The sequence below is a fragment of the Herpailurus yagouaroundi genome, unplaced genomic scaffold (assembly GCF_014898765.1).
Source record: "Herpailurus yagouaroundi ecotype Mexico unplaced genomic scaffold, PumYag 67555, whole genome shotgun sequence".
NCBI classification, from domain to species: Eukaryota; Metazoa; Chordata; class Mammalia; order Carnivora; family Felidae; genus Herpailurus; species Herpailurus yagouaroundi.
In genome coordinates, this window is record NW_024420361.1 from 3,270,676 (window position 1) to 3,293,633 (window position 22,958).

A 22,958-nucleotide genomic window follows, 5' to 3' on the forward strand; every position below is an offset into this window, starting at 1 on the left:
ATAACTATTTTCTAAGAAGCTCTTGTAAACTTAAAGATAAACTTAGAGTATCGGTGGTTTATCTGGCACTCTTACTTTAGTTTATACTAGATCAGTGTCTGGTAAGTTTGGTTGTTTACAATATAGTAAGAATGAGATTCCATGGTAGTGAATTGAATTTGTGTGTGTATGTGTGTGCACACATGGGTGTGTAAAATTATATGACTGCTGGATCATAAACTGTACTAGTAACACTGACATTTGGAACAAGTATGTATGTAATAGTTCTGGTCCATCTGGTCCCATTATCACTCCTAGAAATTTTTTTGCTGTGTCTTAATGATGGTGGGACAAAAACATCATCTGTGAAACACACAAGAAATGTTATTCTGAGTTAGACCAATAGTCCAGCCTAGTGTTTCCCAAAGTATGTTCTTCCTTTAAAGGTTATTTTGTCAAGTATACTAAATTTTTTTAAGGTTATTAAGAAATCTTCATAGCTCACATGTATATTTATTATAAAATATCTGAAGAATCCTCCAGTAAAGAAACCATTTGACTTTTATTGCTCTCTAATTGTATTTGATAGTGCAACCCCTATTAACATCCTACAGAATTACTTTTCCCCAGAAGACACTTTGGGAAAAAGGCTGGCCATGGCACTGAAAGGTGTTTGATAGGGGATTATTTTAGATATCCACTCCTTCAGCATTTAAGAAACATTTATTAAGCTCTTATTCAATTACAGGCATCTTCTAGATGCTTAGGAGTCAGTGAACAAAGATCCCTACCCTCATAGTACTAACTTTTACAGTCCTTGAATTTATATAAGCCTTTCTTAAATATGCTTATATGTTCAATTCCCAAGCCATTAGGGAAGGAGAGAATTTGTATTTTGCTTAAGAAAAAATTACATATTCTATAATACCACATGTCAAAAATAACTATTAACATGAAAAGGTTTATTTTGGTCACATGAATTTAAAACCCAAAAGTCAGAGAAATATTGAGAGGATCAATATGGTGTCATATCATTTGACATATGAATAAAACAATTCACTAGTCTTCAGGATAAATTTAAAATGAGAAAATACTGAATCACCAAATATATGCATTTAAAATGTTGACAAATACTGCCAAATTTCTTTCAACAAATTGTATCAATTTCCACTTCCATTAGCACTGTATGAGTGAGCTTGCTCCCTCAGAAGTTTATCAATACTGTATGCTATCAAATAATTTCATTTTTGCCAATCTGATTGATGGAAGTTGGTATCTCCCACATGCTCACAATGACTGCTGCTGCTATTACTACTACTACTACTACTGCTGCTGCTACTATTTATTGAGTGCTTACTACCATCAAATACAGTGTTAAGGGCTTTATTTACCCCTCATAACTCCCGTGGAGGGTAAGTTATATTATTGTTGCAATTTTACATATGAGGAAACTGAGGTTAAGAAATTTAAGTAACTTATCTGAGACCATTCAGTTGGTAGAAGATAAAATTGGGGCTCCAACCTAGGAAGTCTGGCGAAGAGTCTGAACTCATAACCATTATTCTATACTGCCTCTCCAAGAAAATGATGTCCATTGCAATATCATTTGTTGTAGGAAAAAACTAAATATCCATCAATAGAGGAATATTAAGTAAAATCATGGCATATTCATACAATGGAATTATAGGAAAGCATTAAAAATGAGGTGTCCCTATATGTTCTGAGAACACAGGATCTCCTAAATATATTATGTAAAAAATACAGGTGGCAGAATTTCTCTATTTAAGGGATGATTAATATTCATTTGTATAAATCTATGTAAACATACATGTATCTATGTGTGTGTGTATACATATATATGTGTGTGTGTATACACACATATGTGTGTATATATACACACATATATATGTATACACACACATATATGTATACATATATGTATATATATGTATACACACATATATATGTATATATATATGTGTGTATACATATATATACACACACATATATATCTCCATCTGTTGATGAACACTGAAGTTGTTTCTATATCTTGGCTACTGTGAATAATGTTGCAATGAACATAGGAGTGCAGATATATCTTTGAGATAGTGATTTTATTTGCTTTGGATATATACCCAGAAGTGGGATTTCAGCAGATATTTTTCAGTGCCTACTATATGCTAGGCACTGAATGATGGTACTGGAAATATAATGATGAAAAACATAGGTATGGCCCTCGCCTTTGCATAACTCACCTCCTAGGAGGGTAACAGATGTAAAATAAGAAACTGCATAAGTAATTTGATATTTCCAATCATGAAAAGTTGAACAAAGGAGAAGTATAGGGTGAAAGGAGACTTAAGGTAGATTGAGGATTAGATGAAGACTTACAAGAGAAAGTGATATTCTGAATGAACTGCAAAATGAGTAGGATTAAGCTAGGAGAAAGGGAGAAGAAGGACAAAAGTATACCTCAGGAATATGGAAGAACATGCATGAAGGCCCTGAAGAAGGAAGGAGCATGGTGTATCAGACAAAATGAAGGAGAGACAATATGGATGGAGCTTAGAGAGAGAAGGGTGACAGGTATGAGAAGAGCCTGGAGAGTTCAGCAGGGACTTTTAGACCATGCTTAAAATTTTGGAGTGTATTTTAAGAGTAATGGGAAATCATGTCGATTTTAGGTAGGGGAGGACATAATTAGATTTGAATTTTTTTAAGATCTAATTTTTAAGTAACCTCTATGCCCAATATGGGTCTTGAACTCACAACTCTGAGACCAAGAGTCACATGCTCCACCAACTAAGCCAGCCAGGTGCCCTTATATTTGAATTAAAATTTTTTAAAATCTTTTTTTAAAAAAAGTTTATTTATTTTGAGACAGCGAGTGCAAGCAGGGTAGGGGCAGAGAGAGAGGGAGGGAGAGAGAGAATCCCAATCTGTGCTGACAGTGTGGAGTCTGATGCAGGGCTCAACCTCACAAACTGTGAGATCATGACCTGAGCTGAAATCAAGAGTTAGCCGCTAAAATGACTGAGCCACCCAGATGCCCCTAGATTTGAATTTTTAAGAGTTTACTCTCCTCTACAGTGGACTGGAGGGAAGCAAGCATAAATCAAGGGTCGAGCTGGGGCCTATTGTAGTAGTCTAGGCAAGAGATTACGGGGGCAGTCCAGATTGAGAGGTGGGTATGTTTACAATATAACTTTGAGATAGATATGGCAAGAGTTGATGATGAAGTGGTTTAAGAGTGAACGAGAATAATATATCAAGGATAATTCTTAAGTTTTTGACTTGAGTAACTAATTAGAAGGTAGTACCATTTCTGAGGTAGGGAACACTGGATGAAGAGGTTTGGGAGTGGGGCTGAAATGTTCAGGAGTTCAGTAGTTCAGAAGAGATGTTGAGTAAGGGATTGGATATATGGATCTGGAGCTCAAAGGAAAGGCCAGGGATAGAGACCATTAAATTACCAGTTTATAAACATTTGTTATGTCAGATCACACAGTTATGTAACCTTCTGAATACAAGGTAAATATTCAGGGAATCATGGTTTTTAACTCAGGAAACCATTAAGTACAAAATTAGGATCACAGTGATTTAATAGGGTAAGTCAATATGTATCCATCATCTCGTACTATGACTTATCCAAATAAAATATTTCACTTCTCAAAAATAGACATCCTTAGAATAACAGAATAGACAGCAATTAAGCTGCTTTGCTTCATGCTATTTTACCACATTATCAACCCCTATATTTGTCTTTACTTTACAGGAGATCTATAAAAATACATTTGAAATAAAAGGTATTTTGAACACTTTCTCCATGCAGAGGCTTTTAATTTTTTCTAATGTAACCATATTTTCCATGTTCAGAGAGTGTGTAATAGAGAAAGGACAGCTAAATATAGGCTGGCAAATTTATTTTTCCAAGGGTCCTGCTTTCTAACTTCAGAATAAAAGGGATTTCATATTTGAGGCAAAACATATTGGAATATTAGCATGACAGAGCAATTACTTGTTTATTTTGTTTTATACCCTATTAGATGTAAACTTAATGAAGTCAGAGGTTTTTGTCTGTTTTATTCATTGCTGTAATTCCATCATCTAAATCAGTGTTTTGCACATAGTAGGTATTCAATAAATATTTGAGGAAAATTGAATGAAATGATAAGTAGTGTCTTCACAGTGTGTCTGATTGTTATAAAATTTCTGAATCCATAGAAAGATACACTCATATTGAAAAAGATACACACACAAGTATACAGATATTGCCAAAGTATGATAGAGATACCTTAATTTATCATGTTTTTAACTACCCATCCATAGCTTCTCACTGTTAAAGGAGATTTTGGAAAGTTTCCTGTGTTTACTCTGGGAAATCTATTAATTTTCATTTCCACTGATGGTATTAAGAATCTCATAGATCTAACAGATAAGATCTATTTCACTTCTGATAGTACTCAAAGCTTTCTTTTCATATCAAGGCAAATGGCAGAGTGATTTACTGAACAAACAATACCTTACACTTCTCAAAGAAATCTCTTACACAAAATATTCATCAGAGGACCGTATCACAAAAGAATTGTTCAATACATCCAGATAACCCATAAAATAAATTAATGAAGCATGTAAAATGTTGCTAAAGATTATGGCAAAATGCAGCAAAACAAAACAAAACCCAACCCCAGTAAAGTACAGTTTTAAAGAATTTTCATGGAACCTTAGCAAAGAAACAGGTATTGAGCATCTTCAAAATATGACACATGATAGTTGTGGGTAGATATAAAGATGGAATACTCAGTCCCTGTATTCACAGTACTTACCATCTATTAAGGGAGTCAGAACTAACCAGTTCAGCAAACACTGGCATCCTACTAAGCAAGAGGCCCACGTTAGATGCAGGGGGTAAAAAGATAAGGCACAGTCCCTGTCATAGAAGGTCTTATAATTTAGGCCTATCTGGGTGTGTATTTTTGTACATATGTAGATATGTGTACTGTATAGGAACCAACCTAAATGCAAATAATTTCAGGGCAATATGGAAGACTATGACAGAATGTTAGCACTACCTATGGAAACTTAACCCAATATAGGGAGGACATAAAAGGAGGAGGTGGTAGAAGCTAAACTGAATCTTAAGGATATGTTAGGTAGAGAATGGGAAGATAATCCCATGCTGGAGGAACGACAGTGTGACTGGGAAACCACAAACGATTCAGAGGACAAGTTGTGTAAGGGAAGGTCCACTACTGCACTCGCTTTGAATTATTTTGAAACGCTTATAAAATAACTACACAACGAACCCTAAAGCCCCTCATCAAATACAATCACTTTACTATAAAGGCCATTTTATCATGGTCATTTCTGCAGCAGTTTATCAGAAGATGGACTCCGTGCATATGTATATGTATAAAAAACTAGATTCAGAATCATTAGACGCTTATCAAGCAACTACTATGCTTTCATATCTTTTTTCGCTGCTGTAAAGCAAGGCTAATTTTCTAAATATATACTGCCGGATGTCCGGCTGGACTAACTAGAACAAATGCAGACTCAATTTAGGTTCCATTCTCGAGAAACTAGGGCTAGACTAGGGCGAGACGGTTTTCGTGGGTTTTCGTTGGGGAGGTATGGAGGCAAAAAATATATGGGATATAGTTTTAAATTTTTTTTTCAACATTTATTTATTTTTGGGACAGAGAGAGACAGAGCATGAACGGGGGAGGGGCAGAGAGAGAGGGAGACACAGAATTGGAAACAGGCTCCAGGCTCTGAGCCATCAGCCCAGAGCCCGACGCGGGGCTCGAACTCACGGACCGCGAGATCGTGACCTGGCTGAAGTCGGTCGCCCAACAGACTGCGCCACCCAGGCGCCCCTATGGGATATAGTTTTAAAGTGTTGGTGCGTAAAATTATGCCTCAGAGGCCAAAACAAAAGAACAGGCACGCTAGGGGAAACAGTTTCAAGACTGGAATGAAAATTTCCTTTGTTCACAGAGCAATCCCCTTTCAATTTCACTCCACCCTTCATATATTCCAATTCTTGCTTCATCGTCAAGGGACACCCAGGTTTCCCCACATTCATCCTAGCTACCTAGAGTGAAAATCTCCACCTCATTACTACCTCAAACCTCCAGGCTAAATGCGCCACTGCACTCTGCCTGGAAAATAAATTGAACTTTTAACATTCGCGTAAACATTTCAAATAAAATGTTGTAGCCGCCTACCTGGACCGGCCACCCAAGAACTACAATATCCAGAATGCACTGTTTTCCCTTCCGCCTTCTACCAGGGCAATGCCTGACTTGATCTCATTTCCAGAAGCGATAGTCACATGACACGTTTTCTCTCAAGATGGCGGATAATCTCCCTTCGGAGTTTGACGTGATCGTAATAGGGACGGGTATGTGTGGCTCTGGTACTCCCCGAACAAAGTGTAGGAAGTCTATCTCGTTCCTACCTTTTCTGTCAGTGGCGAAGGTTGGTGAGAAATGCCGGGGGTTGAGCATAGCAGGGAGGACTGGAAGGAAGTGAGGTAGTGTGGAGTCAGCGCGGGAGTTAGCAGCTCCAGGGAGGGGCTTGGACCCACGGTACTTAGCGCCGTTTGAGTAGGGGTCGATCTGATCGATGCCGATTGCTGAGGTTGGTTGCTGCGGTTGGTTCCTGTAATTTCCTTACAGGGTGGTGGGTTTTGCAGTGTCATGAGAATGGAGGATCGGGACTTTATCCATGGAGACGCCTTTTGGCATAACATGATCCCCACCTTGTTGATTTCAAGGCGATATTCTCCGTAATTTTGTCTCGCCCTTTAGTAGGAGTTTTTCATATATTTATGTAGTCCTAGGGTGTATTGCAGCTCGGATACAGCTTAGCCTTCAGTTTTTCGAGAAGGATGCTCAGGTGTTGTTCGTGTGCGTATTAATTACTAGGACCAGGAAACGGATTCTTTTATGTTGAGAGGCCTGGGGAATTGTATTTTGTTGAGGTAGCCATTATTCCTGCTTTATGATGCTGAAAGGTAGCGTTTTGCTTTCTGACACCCACCTATCTACTCACAACTAAATGAGCTGAGAAGAAGCTTCTGTGAATTCCATTTCAGGTGTGTGACCTTATCTTCCCCTTGTTTTCCCATCATTTATTCTCCATGTTTTGGGTGGAGCCAGAAAATCCCCTTCAATATCTAGTTGACAAATTCAACGTACCACTTGTAGAAGACATTTGGCAGCAGTTAGTATTTTGTTTTTTAACAGTGTAAAGGGTGGATTTGAAATGTGGTGAAATAGGTTGTTGAGTGGGGTTTTCTGCTGTTTGCAGAATGTGGTAGGCCGGAAAAGCTCTGGTGGATGAATACCTGTCCGTTGTGTTAATGAATGGAGTTCGCTGTTTTCTCAAACAGTAGGGGCAGCCATGTTGCCAGGGCCGAGTAAAAATTATAGCTACCCGGTTTTGAATGCTTATTATTTGCTAATCGATGTGCTAAGCACTTTACAAGCCGTATGCAATTCTCACAACCACCTCGTTAGAGTAGGTATTCTCTACACTTTACAGAAGAGGAAACTGGGGCTTAGAAAGGTTGCAGTGTGCTCAAGATCACACAGCTGGTAAATTTCCAAAGGCCCATTCCATCTCAGAAGGAGAATCAGTGGTTCAGACCCTTAGAGTTAACCCATATAACTCTAATATACTCTAATAATTGGGAAAAGTTACTAGATCTTGCAGGTATTTAAATATACCTGTTTGAATTACTAGGGCATTTAATCTCTCTGAGCCTCAGTTTCCTTGTTTTTAAATACAGAGAGGGTACACTAGATATCCTTTCAGGTGTTGTCTAATCAAAAATTCTTATTGTAGTGGCACTTGGGTAATTGTTCTCAGGACAGCAAAGACATGTTTATTCCCATCCTGAAAACTGCATGGCTGCAGATAACTTGTCTGTAGCTGCTGTGAACAAATGTTGGATGAGAGCTGGAAGGAGCCTATAGACTATTCATTTGTTCTCTCCACTCTATTTTGAAACTGAGAAGAACATCCATTTTTGAATAGTTGTTAATACCATACTTGGATTCTATATTATTGCCTTCCATTTTTTTACCTAGAAAGTTGGGGTGTTTTTAAAATTTTTTGAAACATTAAGAGATTTTTTTCCTATCTGGATTCAAATTTTAATTGATAAGAGTGCTAATTCCTATTAAATGCTACTAATTCTTATAATAAATAGTTTGCTTTCTGGTTCAGTTCATAATATGAACTATTTTCATTCTGTTAGAGTCTGTTATGGTAGAGGTAGGAAGATGCTGTGTGTGATCCAGAAAATTGAATTAGGTGGCATCTGGTGTATTTAAAAAAAGATTCATTTTAGACTTGTTCCAGTGAGAGTAATATTTCTCAAAGTATGGGAAAAACTTACTTGAATTTAATCTTAAAAGTTGTTTTTCATATCACTTACTGGTGAACATATTCTGAGTTTATCAAGCACATTGCATAAATTCATGTTATGAAGCTTTGTTTTTAGGCATGTCAAGATGGAAAAATTAGTTAAAAGTTGTTTCCCAAATGACTTCAATAATTCCAATCATTATTTAATCGGAACTATTTAATTTATTTATTTAAATCCAATTTAGTTAACATCTAGTGTAATAATGATTTCAGGAATATAATTTAGTGATTCCTCACTAGGTACAACACCCAGTGCTCATCCCAACAAGTGCCCTTCTTAATGCCCATCACCCATTTAGCCCATCCCCCACCCAACACCCATTCAGCAACCCTCAGTTCTCTGTATTTAAGAGTCTCTTAAGGTTTGTGTCCCTCTCTGTTTTTATCTTATTTTTGCTTCCCTTCCTTTATGTTCATCTTTAATTGGAATTATTTTTAATGTGTTTGGAATATTTCTTTTTTGAAATAGTTTGCTGAAAGTAGCCTTAAAAATGTTTGCATTACTAAATACTAGCTTGAGTAACTCTTAGAAAAAGCAGCGTTTCTTAGATTCAGTTTTACTGAAAACAGAGTTAATCATGCATGTATCACAAACATGAAGAAGTAGGCTATGAAATGTAATTTTTATTTTAGTAAATTTAGTTCTAGTTTATGTCATCAAGAGACCATTGCTTCAAGTAAAATCATGTGGATAATACTTAAATCCCTTTGTCTTTGATTAGTGTTTTTCTGTTTTTTGTTTTTTACTTTACATATCATAAGATTTCCCTTAAGATCATGTTTTGAAGAGATTATGGGAAGATAAAGTTTTGTATGTATTTTCTTAGTTATGTCCATATCCTTTTGATTACAAAATACAGGAAATATCTCTCAGACACCCAAAGGCAGATGAATAAAATAAAGTGTTTGAACTGTGAAAAATAAAGTAGAAAAAGGAAAAAAGGAAGGAAGGCTGACTGGAGTCTCAAAGGAGAGGACAAAACTGGAAATAAATGATGTGTCTAGAAAGTGGCTTTCAGTTGGGGTACACAGTCGTCATTTTCAAGGCATTTTGCCATTTAAAAAGACATTGGAATGATAATTTTGTAGGTTACAGAGAAGTATCCTTGGTTTCAGGTTAAAAATAGTCCCAGTAACATAACACCTCAATGGAGGTGACATCAGGCAACCTCTGTACTGCAGTCTGCTTCAGAGCCAACAATTCAACAGAAGAGCCGGCAAAATGGAAGTTAGGAGAGCTGTGGTAATATTGACGTGCTTCTTACATAGTGGAATCCTTCAGGCCCTTAATTAGAGCATATTTATTCTAATTTTAGAAATAATTCTAGTGTTCTCAGAGCATATTAGAAACATCCTATTTAGAAGATACAGTGTTATCAACTTCTACAAAAGCTGTATTTGGGTGGTGTCATTAGACATAAGTGACAGTTCATGTCTTAATAGGAAAGGGAAGAGACAGACACCTAAAGTGCAAGCCTACATCCAACAGTGCAATGGCCTGGGACCAGTTTATGTAGTGACAAACACTCATTTTTCAGAGTATTCAATTCACATTTACTGAGAACTTAGTCTCTGCCCTTGTGAAGTTTACGATATTGCCTATTTTCAGAGACTGGTTGAGGGTTCTGACAGTCACATCCACAGAACTGTTTGTTCTTAAACCAATGTGGGCTTTTCATTGCATCCTTTTTGCTTTCTGAAGACCACATAGTGATTCAGTCTGCATCCCTTTTCTTTCTGAAGTACACCACAGACATTATATTTTGGGAGTGCTTTCCCTAAGACGGGCTAGCTTAAAATTTTTCCTGCAGAGGATAAACACATAGATCCCTTTTATTTTAATTTTTATTTTTGAGAGAGAGAGAGAGAGAGAGCGAGAGAGAGAGAGAGAACACACTCGTGCAGGCCAAGGTGGGGCAGAAAGAGAGGGAGACAGAGGATCCGAAGCAGGTCCTGCTTTGACAGCAGAGAGCCCTATGTGGGACTCAAACTCACAAACCAGGAGATCATGACCTGAGCGAGAGTTGGACGCTTAACTGACTGAGCCACCCAGGTGCCCTAACATAGATCCTTTTTTGTTTTAAAGTTTATTTTTGAGAGAGAGGCAGAGAGAGAGAGGGGGACATAGAATCCAAAGCAGGCTCCAGGCTCTGAGCTGTCATCACAGAGCCTGAATTGGGTCAAACCCACGAACCATGAGATCATGACCTGAGCTGAAGTCGGACGCTTAACCAGCTGAGCCACCTAGGTGCCTCTAGATCTTTTTTGACTTAATAGTTTTATTGCTAAAGATTATGGGGAAAGAAATGAGATAACCAAAATAACAAATATAAGAGAAATTACAAAAGTATTGTTCTTATATTGTGACTACCTTGCTAGATAGTGCTCGACATAGTACAATAATAGATGTGGCAGCATGGTGTGATGGGAATCACTTGACCTTTCTATTGGGTGACTTTGGACAAATTGCATCTCCTCTTGGGATACCAGTTTGTTCATCTGTAAAGTGGGAGATTTGAATTAGGTGACCTATCTACTAGTTGTAAAGTTGAGTGTTCTGCACCATTGTGCATGCAGAAGTGTGACCCTGTGTCCTTGAAAAGGCTAAATTCTGTCTAGTCCTTTCAAGAAGTCAAGTCAGTGTTTAATATACTTTAAAAATTTTTGTATCAAAATGGCTCATAAAAATTTTTTTGGAAACAAGAAGTTGCTCTTATCAGGAAGGGCATGTAGGTAGCACACTTCCATTCTTTGATGTTGGTTAAGAATCAAAAAGTCAACCTTGGCTGGCAGCTCAGTGACTATAATGCTTATGATGGTGGTGGTGTAGCTTCACTTCTCTAAATGTTTGGGGATAGTAGTGCTGCAAGAGGTTTCATGGAAACATATTTACCAAATATGCCTTTGTACCAGACTCTGTGCTAAGTGATTTCCCACATACATATTTTATTTAATCTTCTCTCAGGATGGCTGTATGAAGTTCTAACATGACAGGATGTTCATACTTCTCTTTGTATTTCCAAACATACATGCACTTATGGTCCAGAGCTGAGTTTGTTTTTGTTTATTTATTTTGGTAATTGCAAGATGCCACCTATTTGTGGGTCATGAAATTAATTCCAGCATTAAGAGAAAAGAATAGAATATATTAGAATGTGTTACATGTAGTAAGGATGAGTATAGTTTTATGAAACAAATATTTCATATATGTATAATAAATCACTATAAAATTCAAGCATATATACTATATACACATTTTTGGGGCGTGGTCAGGAGCAAAAAGTCTTAAAGTCTAGAGGATATTAACTGAGTAACAATGAATAGTAATGGTAATTGTATTTCAAAAGTCCTTTAGTTTTACAAATGCTATCCCATCCTTATATTTTATTGACTTTGACATGTATGTGTCTCATTTGAGCAATGTAATTGACAATGTAGTACTGAAGTGAGACAGACTGGGTTTGAATCAGCTGTGCCTCTTGTGCTACCTCATACATGTTCCTTAAAGCCTAAGTTTCAATATTCTTATCTCTACATGAGAACAAACTTCACAGAGCTCTGTTAAGGATTCGATGAAATAATTCCTATAAAATGCTTAGTAAATACTCAGAAAATGTAGTTGATTTTTATGGCCCATAATTCTATCCCAAGGTGCTTTTATCATCACTATTGCTGCCTGAATGCTTTCAGGCAGGGCTCTTCATGGAAAGCAGAAGAAAGATTCAGGTGTCTGAGTCATTGTCCTCTTCCCCATTGGCTTATTGGTTGAAAGACCTTTCATTGTGTATCTGTTACTACTGTTTCTAACAGATTTCTTATCTGGGTTTACAGGTTTTCTATATTTCTATTTTATTCTTTTTCATTTATCAGCTTTATTTGTCATTTTATTTTGTCTAAAGTTTTTTTTTAAATTAATTTATTAATTTTAAGAGAGAAAGAGAGAGAGAGTACACAGGGAGGGGCAGAGAGAATCCCAAGCCAGCTCCACACTGCCAGTCAGCCCAATGCAGGGCTTGATCCTACGAACCATAAGACTACTGACCTGAGCTGAAATCAAGAGCCAGACACTTAGCCAGCTGAGCCACCCAGGCACCCCTGTTTTGTTTAAAGATTTTGAACAGATTTATCTTCTTTGGGGCATAGTATGAAATGCTTCTTTGTCAGTGTAAGAATGTTGAAGGAGCTAAAGAAAGCCTAAAGATTTTGCTGTTCTGAAAAATGGTTTGCAATTCTTCAGGCATTTATTGATGGAAAAGTATGTCTTTTCTGCTTTCAGTACTGAGGAAAGTAAAGGGAGTTGTCTAATGCTGGAGGAGACTCTTTGGAAGAGGCTTATCTTTCCCTGTAAATCATAGCCAATTCCTCAGAGAGAGCTGCATTTGTTACCAGAGTTCTCTCTGCAGCATCATTTTCATCTCCTTTGCCTCATGTCATTTTCTCTAGTGTTCTCCTGATGTTTTAGAGAACTCAAGCTGCAGCAATTAAAATCAAATATGGCTGCTCACCATCACATTCCCATGTTTAACATAAAATCCCAATGCACAGAAACAATTATAATTCTGTATAATTGACCTGTTACTCATGCTAAATCACCTGCTATTCAGTTTCAATGCAGAGTCTTTTAACTAAAATGTTAGGTTGTGCGTGCTATGTATATGAATGGTTTTAAAAGTAAAATCAACCGAAAGTCACTATCAGTTTTTATTAACATATATATTAAAACACTGTGTGTGTGTGTGTGTGTGTGTAATATGCTAGAGAGATTGGAAACATTTTGGGGTTATTTAGTCATGGCCAAAATAATAGGCATACTTTGAAACATTGACTTACTGTGTTTTTGCTTTTCTAATAATTTTATTAAAGGGCAGTGTAAAAAGAGATGATAACTTATCACACAGTGATTTTCCAAAGCAGGATTATGAGAGCCATCATATTATCATATTGAGGCTATTTATTTTTTTTTATTTATTTAAAAAAAATTTTTTTTTCAACGTTTATTTATTTTTGGGACAGAGAGAGACAGAGCATGAACGGGCGAGGGGCAGAGAGAGAGGGAGACACAGAATCGGAAACAGGCTCCAGGCTCTGAGCCATCAGCCCAGAGCCCGACGCGGGGCTCGAACTCACGGACCGCGAGATCGTGACCTGGCTGAAGTCGGACGCTTAACCGACTGCGCCACCCAGGCGCCCCATATTGAGGCTATTTAAAAAATAGTTTGCCAATAAGAGATCAAGGACAGCTTGGCCAGTATGCAAGTATTATTAGCATTAGTGTTATTAATACTTATTAGGGTATTTCATCTCATTGGATTTTACCAAGAATTTAAGTCATACTACTTGACCAATTTGGTTTATATCACTTTTAGAATAGTACCAACATCTACTTTTTTCCCTATGTAATGTTCTAACATATCTTTTTTTCCAGCCTAGTGTTCACATTGAGTTACAATGGCTATTGGTTAATGGAGTTTTAATCATTTATATTGCTTTGAAATGTTTGGATCATATATCTGTGATCCACATTTGCACATTTGTTAAAACTACTTTCTTTTTTTCTTTTGTCTTCCTTTTTTTTTTTTTTTTTGAGTGCAAGCGGGGGAGGGGGACAAAGGGAGAGATAGAACACCAAGCAGGCTCCACACTTAGCACAGAGCCAGAGTGGGGCTCGATCTCGGAACCCTGGGATTATATCCCAAGCCAAAATCAAGGGTCAGATGCTCAACCAACTGAGCCACCCAGGTGCACAAACTACTTTTCTATATATGAGTTTAAAATAATTATTATAGAAAAGTTTACACAAGCTAAAGTATAGAGAAATAGGGCTTTATTTACAGATATAGGGCATATTAGGAAGATGCTGAGTTGTGAGTTCTTTTTTAAATAAAAAAATTTATTTGAGTATAGTCGACACAATTACATTAGTTTCAGATTTACAATTTAGTGATTTGACAAGTTTATATATTACACTATGTTCACCATAAGTGTAGTTACCATCTGTCTCATTGCATTGCTATTACAGTATCATCGATTGTGTTCCTTATGCTCTCTGCCTTTCATTCCCATGACTTACTGAATTGTGAGTTCTAACCCTTATTTTTCTATGAACTGTATTACTTTGGCATGAGGTATATAAGCCAAATAGATGACAGAGAATTTCAGCACATACAACATACTGTTAAACAAATATATGAAACATATGCAAGTACTGTTCTAAGCTCTTTTAAAAAAATTTTTTTAATGTTTATTTTTGAGAGAAATAGGATGCATGCTGTCATAAGTGGGGGAGGGGCAAAGAGAGAGGAGGACACAGAATCTGAAGCAGGCTCCAGGCTCTGAGCTGTCAGCACAGAGCCTGATGTGGGGCTTGAACCCATGAACCATGAGATCATGACCTGAGCTGAAGTCCGATGCTTAACTGACTGAACCACCCAGGGCGCCCCATCTTAAAACGCATCATTTCCTCTGATTCTCACAATAACCCTGTCTGTAGTGAATACAGTTAATCTCCATTTTACAAATATGTAACCTAAGTCTTAGTTAAGTTTAACCTAGGTCAAACTATTAAGACTGGAGTTACTGTAGCTAAAACTCTTATTACATTGAGCTTGTAGAATTCTTCCAAGTAGAAAAATACCTTATACTACCAATATATATTTTTTTAGTATTTTATTTATTTTGTTAATTTACATCCAAGTTAGTTAGCATATAGTGCAACAGTGATTTCAGGAGTAGATTCCTTAATGCCTCTTACCCATTTAGCCCATTCCCCTCCCCCCCCAACAACCCCTCCAGTAATCCTCTGTTTGTTCTCCATATTGAAGAGTCTCTTATGTTTTGTCCCCCTCCCTGTTTTTATATTATTTTTGTTTCCCTTCCCTTATGTTTATCTGTTTGGTCTCTTAAAGTCCTCATATGAGTGAAGTCATAAGATTTTTGTCTCTCTGACTGACTAATTTCACTTAGCATAATCCCCTCCAGTTCTATCCATGTAGTTGCAAATGGCAAGATTTCATTCTTTTTGATTGCCGAGTAATACTCCATTGTATATATACCACATCTTTATCCATTCATCCATCGATGGACACTTGGGCTCTTTCCATACGTTAGCTGTTGTTGATAGTGCTGCTTTAAACATGGGGGTGCACGTGCCCTTTTGAAACAGCACACCTGTATCCCTTGGATAAATACCTAGTAGTGCAATTGCTGGGTCATAGGGTAGTTGTATTTTTAATTTTTTAGGAACCTCCATACTGTTTTCCAGATTGGCTGCACCAGCTTGCATTCCCACCAACAATCCAAAAGAGATCCTCTTTCTCCACATCCTTGCCAACATCTGTTGCCTGAGTTGTTAATGTTAGCCATTCTGACAGGTGTGAGGTGGTACCCCGTGGTTTTGATTTGTATTTCCCTGATGATGAGTGATGTTGAGCATTTTTTCATGTGTCAGTTGTCCATCTGGATGTCTTCTTTGGAGAAGTGTCTATTCATGTCTTTTGCCCATTTCTTCACTGGATTGTTTTTTGGGTGTTGAGTTTGATCACTTCTTTATAGATTTTGGATAGTAACCCTTTATCTGATATGTCATTTGCAAATAATATTATAAATGTTATATTAGTATGCCCTAGCTTTGTGGGTGGCAGTTGCTTCATTTTCTAGGAGTCACCATTGTTGACATTAAAATCCTGATGCCAACAAAGTCTTGTGGTATTAACTCATCATTGACAGCATCATGAAATCTCTATCGGCCTGCCAACATTTTTATGAAGGTGAATTGCATGACATGGTTGTATTATTCCTTAAAACTGAGGGAAAAAAATCACAGCCACTAAAGTAATGGTAAAAAAAAAAAATGGGATCTGAGAATACAGTCAAATTTCAAGCAATAATCTGTTTTCATTGATTTCAAGATACATAATTAACTACTGAAATAAAATCATTGTTAAAAATGACATATAGGCTGCTTGTGCCTGTGCTGGAGCTTGCCATTTTATGTCTTTCTTTTTTAGTTTTCTTCACTTGCAAATTAAATTTTCAAGATCAAGTATTGGACTCATTGTCCTATTTTTGAAGCTTATCTTTTTTTGGTTGACTATTCTTTTGGTTCCTACAATTTTCAGTGTTTGTCAGAATTTACAATGGATGCATCTTAATTGGCAGAATGAATATGGTAATATCTTTTTCCTCCAAGGACTGTGTTATTAACATAATAATAGCACTTTTATATATTTACTTCCAAACGTTTTCTCGGTTTGTGTGTATAGATGTATGTATATTTTCCTGTGTTTATAAAAGTGTATCAGACACTGTTTTGAAAGCTATTTTTCACCTCACAGTATGTCTTGAACATCATTCCATGTCAACCAAATGGCCTTCCCAGTGTTCTTGTTACAAGTTTTTATTTAGAGATAATTATAGACTCACATGCAGTGGTAAGTTCTCACTTTATTAATGAGAAGATCCTGCATATACTTCACAGTATGTATGTGGCAAGTAAAATTTTGGATAAATCATAAACAGGAAATTGACCTTACCCACTGACCTTATTCAGATTTCACAACCAGGAAATTGACCTTACCCAATGACCTCATTCAGATTTCACTAGTTTTACATATAACTTGTGTTACTTTTGTTAACTGCCTTTGGAGATATGCATAAAAAGCCTTCCCCTCCAAGATTAAGTAAATATTAACTCAGTTTATTTTTCGATATTTTATTTTTTACATTTAAATTTAAATTCACTTGAAATTTACTTTGTTGTAGAGTACGAGTGTTTTTCCCCCCTCTAAATCACCAGCCAGTTATTCTAACACCATTGATCTAATTATCTGTTCTTACAGCATTGAACTGAAATTACAATTTTCTTTTTTTTTTGTGGGGGAGTGGCACGCCTGGGTGACTCAGTCAGTTAAGCTTCTGACTATTGCTTTCAGTTCAGTCAGCTCAGGTCATGATCTCGCGGTTTGTGAGATCAGCTCTGTGTTGTGCTCTTCCAGCACAGATCCTGCTTGGGATTCTCTCTCCCTCTTTCTTAGCCCCTCCCCTGCTCTTGTGCATGTGTTCACTCGCTCACTCACTCTGTCTCTTAAATAAGTAAACTTAATTTTTTTTTTTTTTACCATATGATCAATTTTGGGGTTTTCTGACAATAATCTGAGTGTTTCTTTCAGCATATAGTCTCTTTCAAAGTGGGAACTATAAAGTAGGAATAGATTGAGTCATCTGATCTGTAGGGAAAGGATAACTTTTCCTCTTTGAAATCTGAAAAAACAAAAGATAATATTTAATATATTGAAAATTATAGGATCTACTTTGAAAAATAGAAAACCAAAGAAAAAAAACAGAATAGGAATATTTGCAACTCCTAACAGGACTAATTACAGATAATGAGTACCTTCAAGTTTATATGAAAAATATCAAGATCTCTTTAGACAAATGGGCAGAAAATATAAAGAGAAGATAGAAATAGTCAGCAAACTGCTGGGAAAATATTGTTTCCTAATAGTTGAATTCAAAATAATTTAAAAATTAAAAACACTAAATTAAAAGTAACAATGAGTTGTCAGTGAAGTTGTATTCAATTAATATGATGATATTATAAATTGGGACAATATTTGGGAAAAGTAATTTGACAGTTTGTACTGAGAATTGTAAGTGTGTTTATTCCCTTAGACTCAGTAACTCCAGATCTGAGAATTTGAGAAAATCATTCAGTAGAGTTAAAAGCTACCAAAGTGACATCTATTTTAAAGCTGCTTATCATAGTGAAATTTGAAAATAATATAAAAATTCTATATTAAAGAGCTCTGAAATCTCCCAGGAGGCCAGCTAACTGGTGGAATGGGCAGTCTTACAATGTGGCCCAAGATCTGGTACACAGCTTTCATTTTTATTATAAAACATCATACATACAAGTGAAATATGTGTGTATGTGTGTGTATATTTATTTCAGTGAACAATAATAAAATGAATGGTGCGTATGTATGACCCAAGTAAAAAGACTATAACCAGAACATTACCAGACTTTAGAAGCTCCCTGTGTGTACCACCATAATTTATATTCTCTTCCTTTCCCACAGATGTAACCATTATGATAAGTTGTATTGTTCCCTTGTATTTTTTAAGGTGTTTTTATTACATGGGTATGTATCTCTAAGAAATATATTGCCTTACCTGTTTTTGACCCTTGTCTAACTTTTGGAATTCTATTGTATGTATTCTTTTTGTGAGTTGCTTTTATTGACCAGTGTTATGCTTGTGAGAGTCATCTGTACAGATGCATGCAGATGTAATCCCCCCCCACTCACATGTACTCGCATACACACACCACACACACATACATACACACATGCTGACTACTACTGTGTAGTACTAGGTTTACAGATCTTCCAACTTCAGTAGGTTATGCCTATTTCCCAAAGTAATTATATATTTGCCCTTTGGTTTACAGTTTTTCAAGCCTCCCCCAACCCAGGAAATATGTAATGTTAAAAATATATCCATGATAAAATAAGATCATCTGTACATATCATTCTGCAACTTTTTCAGTCAATAATCCTCACGTTTCTATCCATTATAGTACATTTTTATCTACAGTACACAGACTATATTTAACTTTCTGCAAACATCCATCCCCAAATACCCTTCATAGTTGATCTTTATAAATATGTGTCCAATTCAGTATTATACTTTGCTTCTGGTTTTTAGTGTCCTGTAAGTCTGTTTTATCCTAGCATAGTTGTTGTTGTTGTTCCTTTTTTTAATTTTTAACGATGACTGGAATGTTGAGACTGGGCCAGTGATTGTACAGAATGTTCTGCCTTTTGGATTTGGCTGCTTTCTTCCTTGTGGTATCAGTTACCTTATTCCTCTAGCCTATGTTTTTCCTGTAAACTGAGAATTATACCTAAAGGCTTGATGGATTCAGGTTAACATTTTTGGCTAGAATTTATTCTTAGTGATTGGATATTATGTTGGATCATACCAGAACACACATCATATCTGGTTGATCCACCATGAGTGTTGCTAAGATTAACCCTGGATTAGGATGATGACAATCTGATTCTTTGATTTGTATGGGTATGTTTTTCACTGTGTATTGAAAATAATCTGTGTATTGGTAATTTAGCACTGTACAAATATTTGATTTGATACCAACTATTCACATAATTATTTTACCATCAGTAAGTTTTATATAAATAAGTGTTTTCATTAGGCCTTGCAAAAGTTTTTATCTTTGATTCTTAGTTCTTTGATTTCTTCTACACTGAGTAGCTGCCACTGAATGCCAATTTAATAATTCATAAAAGGAAACACACCTTTCTAGCATTATTGGTGTCTGCCGGTTAGACTACTCATTTCTGAAAATCAAGTCATTCAGGAAATTGAATTAATTGTAAGCTTGCCTGGCGGGGATGGGCAAAGAGATTTAGATGTCATATACTACTTAAGGGTATAGACTCGGGATGCCTGGGTTGCTCAGTTGGTTAAGCATCCGACTTCAGTTCAGGTCATGATCTCACGGTTCATGACTTAGAGCCCCGCGTTGGGCTCTGCTGACAGCTCAGAGCCTGGAGCCTGCTTTGGATTCTATGTCTCCCTCTCACGCTGCCCCTCCCCCACTCACACTCGGTCTCTCTCAAAAATAAACAAACATTAAAAAAAGTTTTAAAAAATGTGTACAGACTTGAGGGGTGCCTGGGTGGCTCAGTCGGTTAAGCATCAGAATCTTGATTTTGGCTCAGGTTATGATCTCACAGTTGGTGAGTCTGAGCCCCACATCAGGCTCTGTGCTGACAGCATGGAACCTGCTTGGGATTCTCTCTCTCCCTTTCTCTTTCTGCCCCTCCCCCACTCTCACTCTCTCTCTCTCTCTCTCTGTCTCTCAAAATAAATAAATAAACTTAAAAAAAGAGTACAGACTCGAGGCAGCATGGCTAGGTTCCAATATTAACTTGACATTTTTTGGGTATACGACTTTGGACAAATTACTTAACCCCTCTGTGTTTCAATTTCGGCCCTATATATACATGTGGACAAAGACTGAAAAGTAAGGGAAAAATGAAAAATTGTTAGAGGTCAGGTTATGTATGATTAAAATATTTTCTTTAGTGCTGTATCATATTTGCAATGTAAGAGAAAATGAAAAAGAAATGTAGCTGTCATGCTGCTTTTTAGGCATTTTGTTACTCTTATTATTTTTAAACTAAAAGTTTTAAGTTTTTATTTTAATTCCAGTTAGTTAACATACATGGTTATATTAGTTTCAGGTTCAACAACTCCATACATCACCCAGTGCTCATCACTACAAGTGCATTCCTCAATCTCCATCACCTATTTAACCCATCCCTCAACCACCACCCCTTTGGTAACCATCTCTTTGTTCTCTATAGTTAGGAGTCTGTTTCTTGGTTTCTTTCTATGTATTTCCTTTTGCTCATTTGTATTGTTTGTTTTTTAATTTCACAAATGAGTGAAATAATATGGTATTTCTCTTTCTCTGAGTTATCTGCCTTACATTATACTTCCTAGCTCTATCCACATACTTGCAAATGGCAAAGTTTCATTCTTATTTATGACTAAGCAATATTCCATTGTATATATATACTACATATTTTTTATCCATTTATCAGTTGATGGACACTTGGGACGCTTCCATAACTTGGCTATTGTAAATAATACTGCAATAAACAGAGGGGTACATGTATCCCTTTGAATTAGTGTTTTTGTATTTTTTTGATAAATACTAGTAGAATGATGGATCATAGGGTAGTTGTATTTTTTTTAAGTTTATTTATTTATTTATTTATTTTTTACTTGAGAGAGAGCGAGAGCGAGTGAGTGGGGTGGAGGGGCATAGAGAGAGGGAGAGAGAGTCCCAAGAAGGCTCCACGGTGCCAGCGCAGAGCCCGACATGGGGCTCGATCCCATAAACTGTGAGATCTATGACCTGAGCCAAAATAAAGAGTTGGGCGCTTAATTGAGCCACCCAGTGGCCCCATTTTAGTTCTATTTTTAACTTCTTGAGGAACCTCCATGTTGTATTCCACAGTGGCTGCACCAGTTTGCATTCCCACCAACAGTGCAGGAAGGTTTCCCTTTCTCTACATCCTTACCAACACCTGTTGTTTCTTGTGTTGTTGATTTTAGCCATTCTGTCAAGTGTGAAGTGATACCACATTGTGGTTTTGATTTGCATTTTCCACTTATTAGTGGCGGTAAGCAGCTTTTCATGTGTCTGTTGGCCATCTGGATATGTTCTTTAGAGAAATGACTGTTTATGTCTTCCGGCCATTTTCTAATTAGATTATTTGTTTTCCAGGTGTTGAGTTTTATAAATTCTTTATAGATTTTGGATACTAACCCTTTATCAGATATATTATTTGCAAATATCTTCTCCCATTCTGTAGGTTGCCTTTTGGTTTTGTTGATTGTTTTCCTTCACTGTGCAGAAGCTTTTTATTTTGATGTAGTTCCAAAAGCTAATTTTTGGTTTTGTTTCCCATGCCTCAGGAGACATATCCAGAAAAAAACTTGCTATTGCTGGTGTCAAAGAGGTTACTACCTGTGTTCTACTCTCAGATTTTTGTGGTTTCAGGTCTTACATTTAGGTCTTTGATCCATTCTGAATTTACTTTTGTGTATAGTTTAAGAAAGTGGTCCAGTTTGATTATTTTGCATGTTGCTGTCCAGTTTTCCCAACACCATTTGTTGAAGATGCTGTCTTTTTCCCATTGGATAGTCTTTCCTGCTTTGTCAAATATTAGTTAACCATAGGTTTATGGGTTCCTTTCTGGGTTTTCTATTTTTTTTTTTTTTTGATTTTTTTTAATGGTTATTTTTGAGAGAGAGACAGAGACAGAGCAAGAGTGGGGGAAGGGCAGAGAGAGAGGGAGATACAGAATCTGAAGCAGGCTCCAGACTCTGAGCTGTCAGCACAGAGTTGAATGCGGGGCTTTAACTCATGAACTGTGAGATTATGACCTGAGCTGAAGTTGGACACTTAATTGACTGAGCCACCCAGGTGCCCCATGGTTTTTCTATTCTATTCCATTGATCTATGTGTCTATTTTTGTGCTAGTACTATACTGTTTTGATTACTATAAATTTGTAATATAATTTGAAGCCTGGAATTTGATGACTCAGCTTTGCTTTTCTTTTTCCAGGTTGCTTTGGTTATTCGGGGTCTTTTGTGGTTTCACACAAATTTTAGGATTGTTCTGGTTCTGTGAAAAATTTTGGTGGTATTTTGGCAAGGGTTGCATTAAACGTGTAGATTGCTTTGGGTATTATAGACATTTAAACGATATTTCTTTTAGTCCATGAGCATGGAATGTCTTTCCATTTCTCTGTGTCATATTGAATTTCTTTCGTCAATGTTTTATAGTTTTCAGAGTACAGGTCTTTCACCTCTGTGGTTAAGTTTATTTCTAGGTGTCTTTTTTATTTTGGTGTAATTGGAAATGGAATTATTAATTTCTCTTTCTAGATTATTGATGTATAGAAATGCAACAGATTTCTGTACATTAATTTTATATTGTGTG

The 22,958-nt window shown here is 36.6% G+C and overlaps 1 protein-coding gene across 4 annotated transcripts in view; it reads left to right on the forward strand.

Annotated features, from left to right (window-relative positions):
• Positions 1–6,305: 6,305 nt before the first annotated feature.
• The window catches only part of CHM (CHM Rab escort protein), a 252,612-nt gene continuing 235,959 nt past the window's right edge, over positions 6,306–22,958 (forward strand). For all 4 annotated transcript variants that reach the window (XM_040467662.1, XM_040467664.1, XM_040467663.1 and 1 more), the window contains exon 1: positions 6,306–6,385. In XM_040467662.1, the coding sequence (XP_040323596.1) occupies positions 6,337–6,385 (49 nt within the window). In that variant the 5' untranslated portion in view covers positions 6,306–6,336. The remainder of the gene's footprint in view (positions 6,386–22,958) is intronic.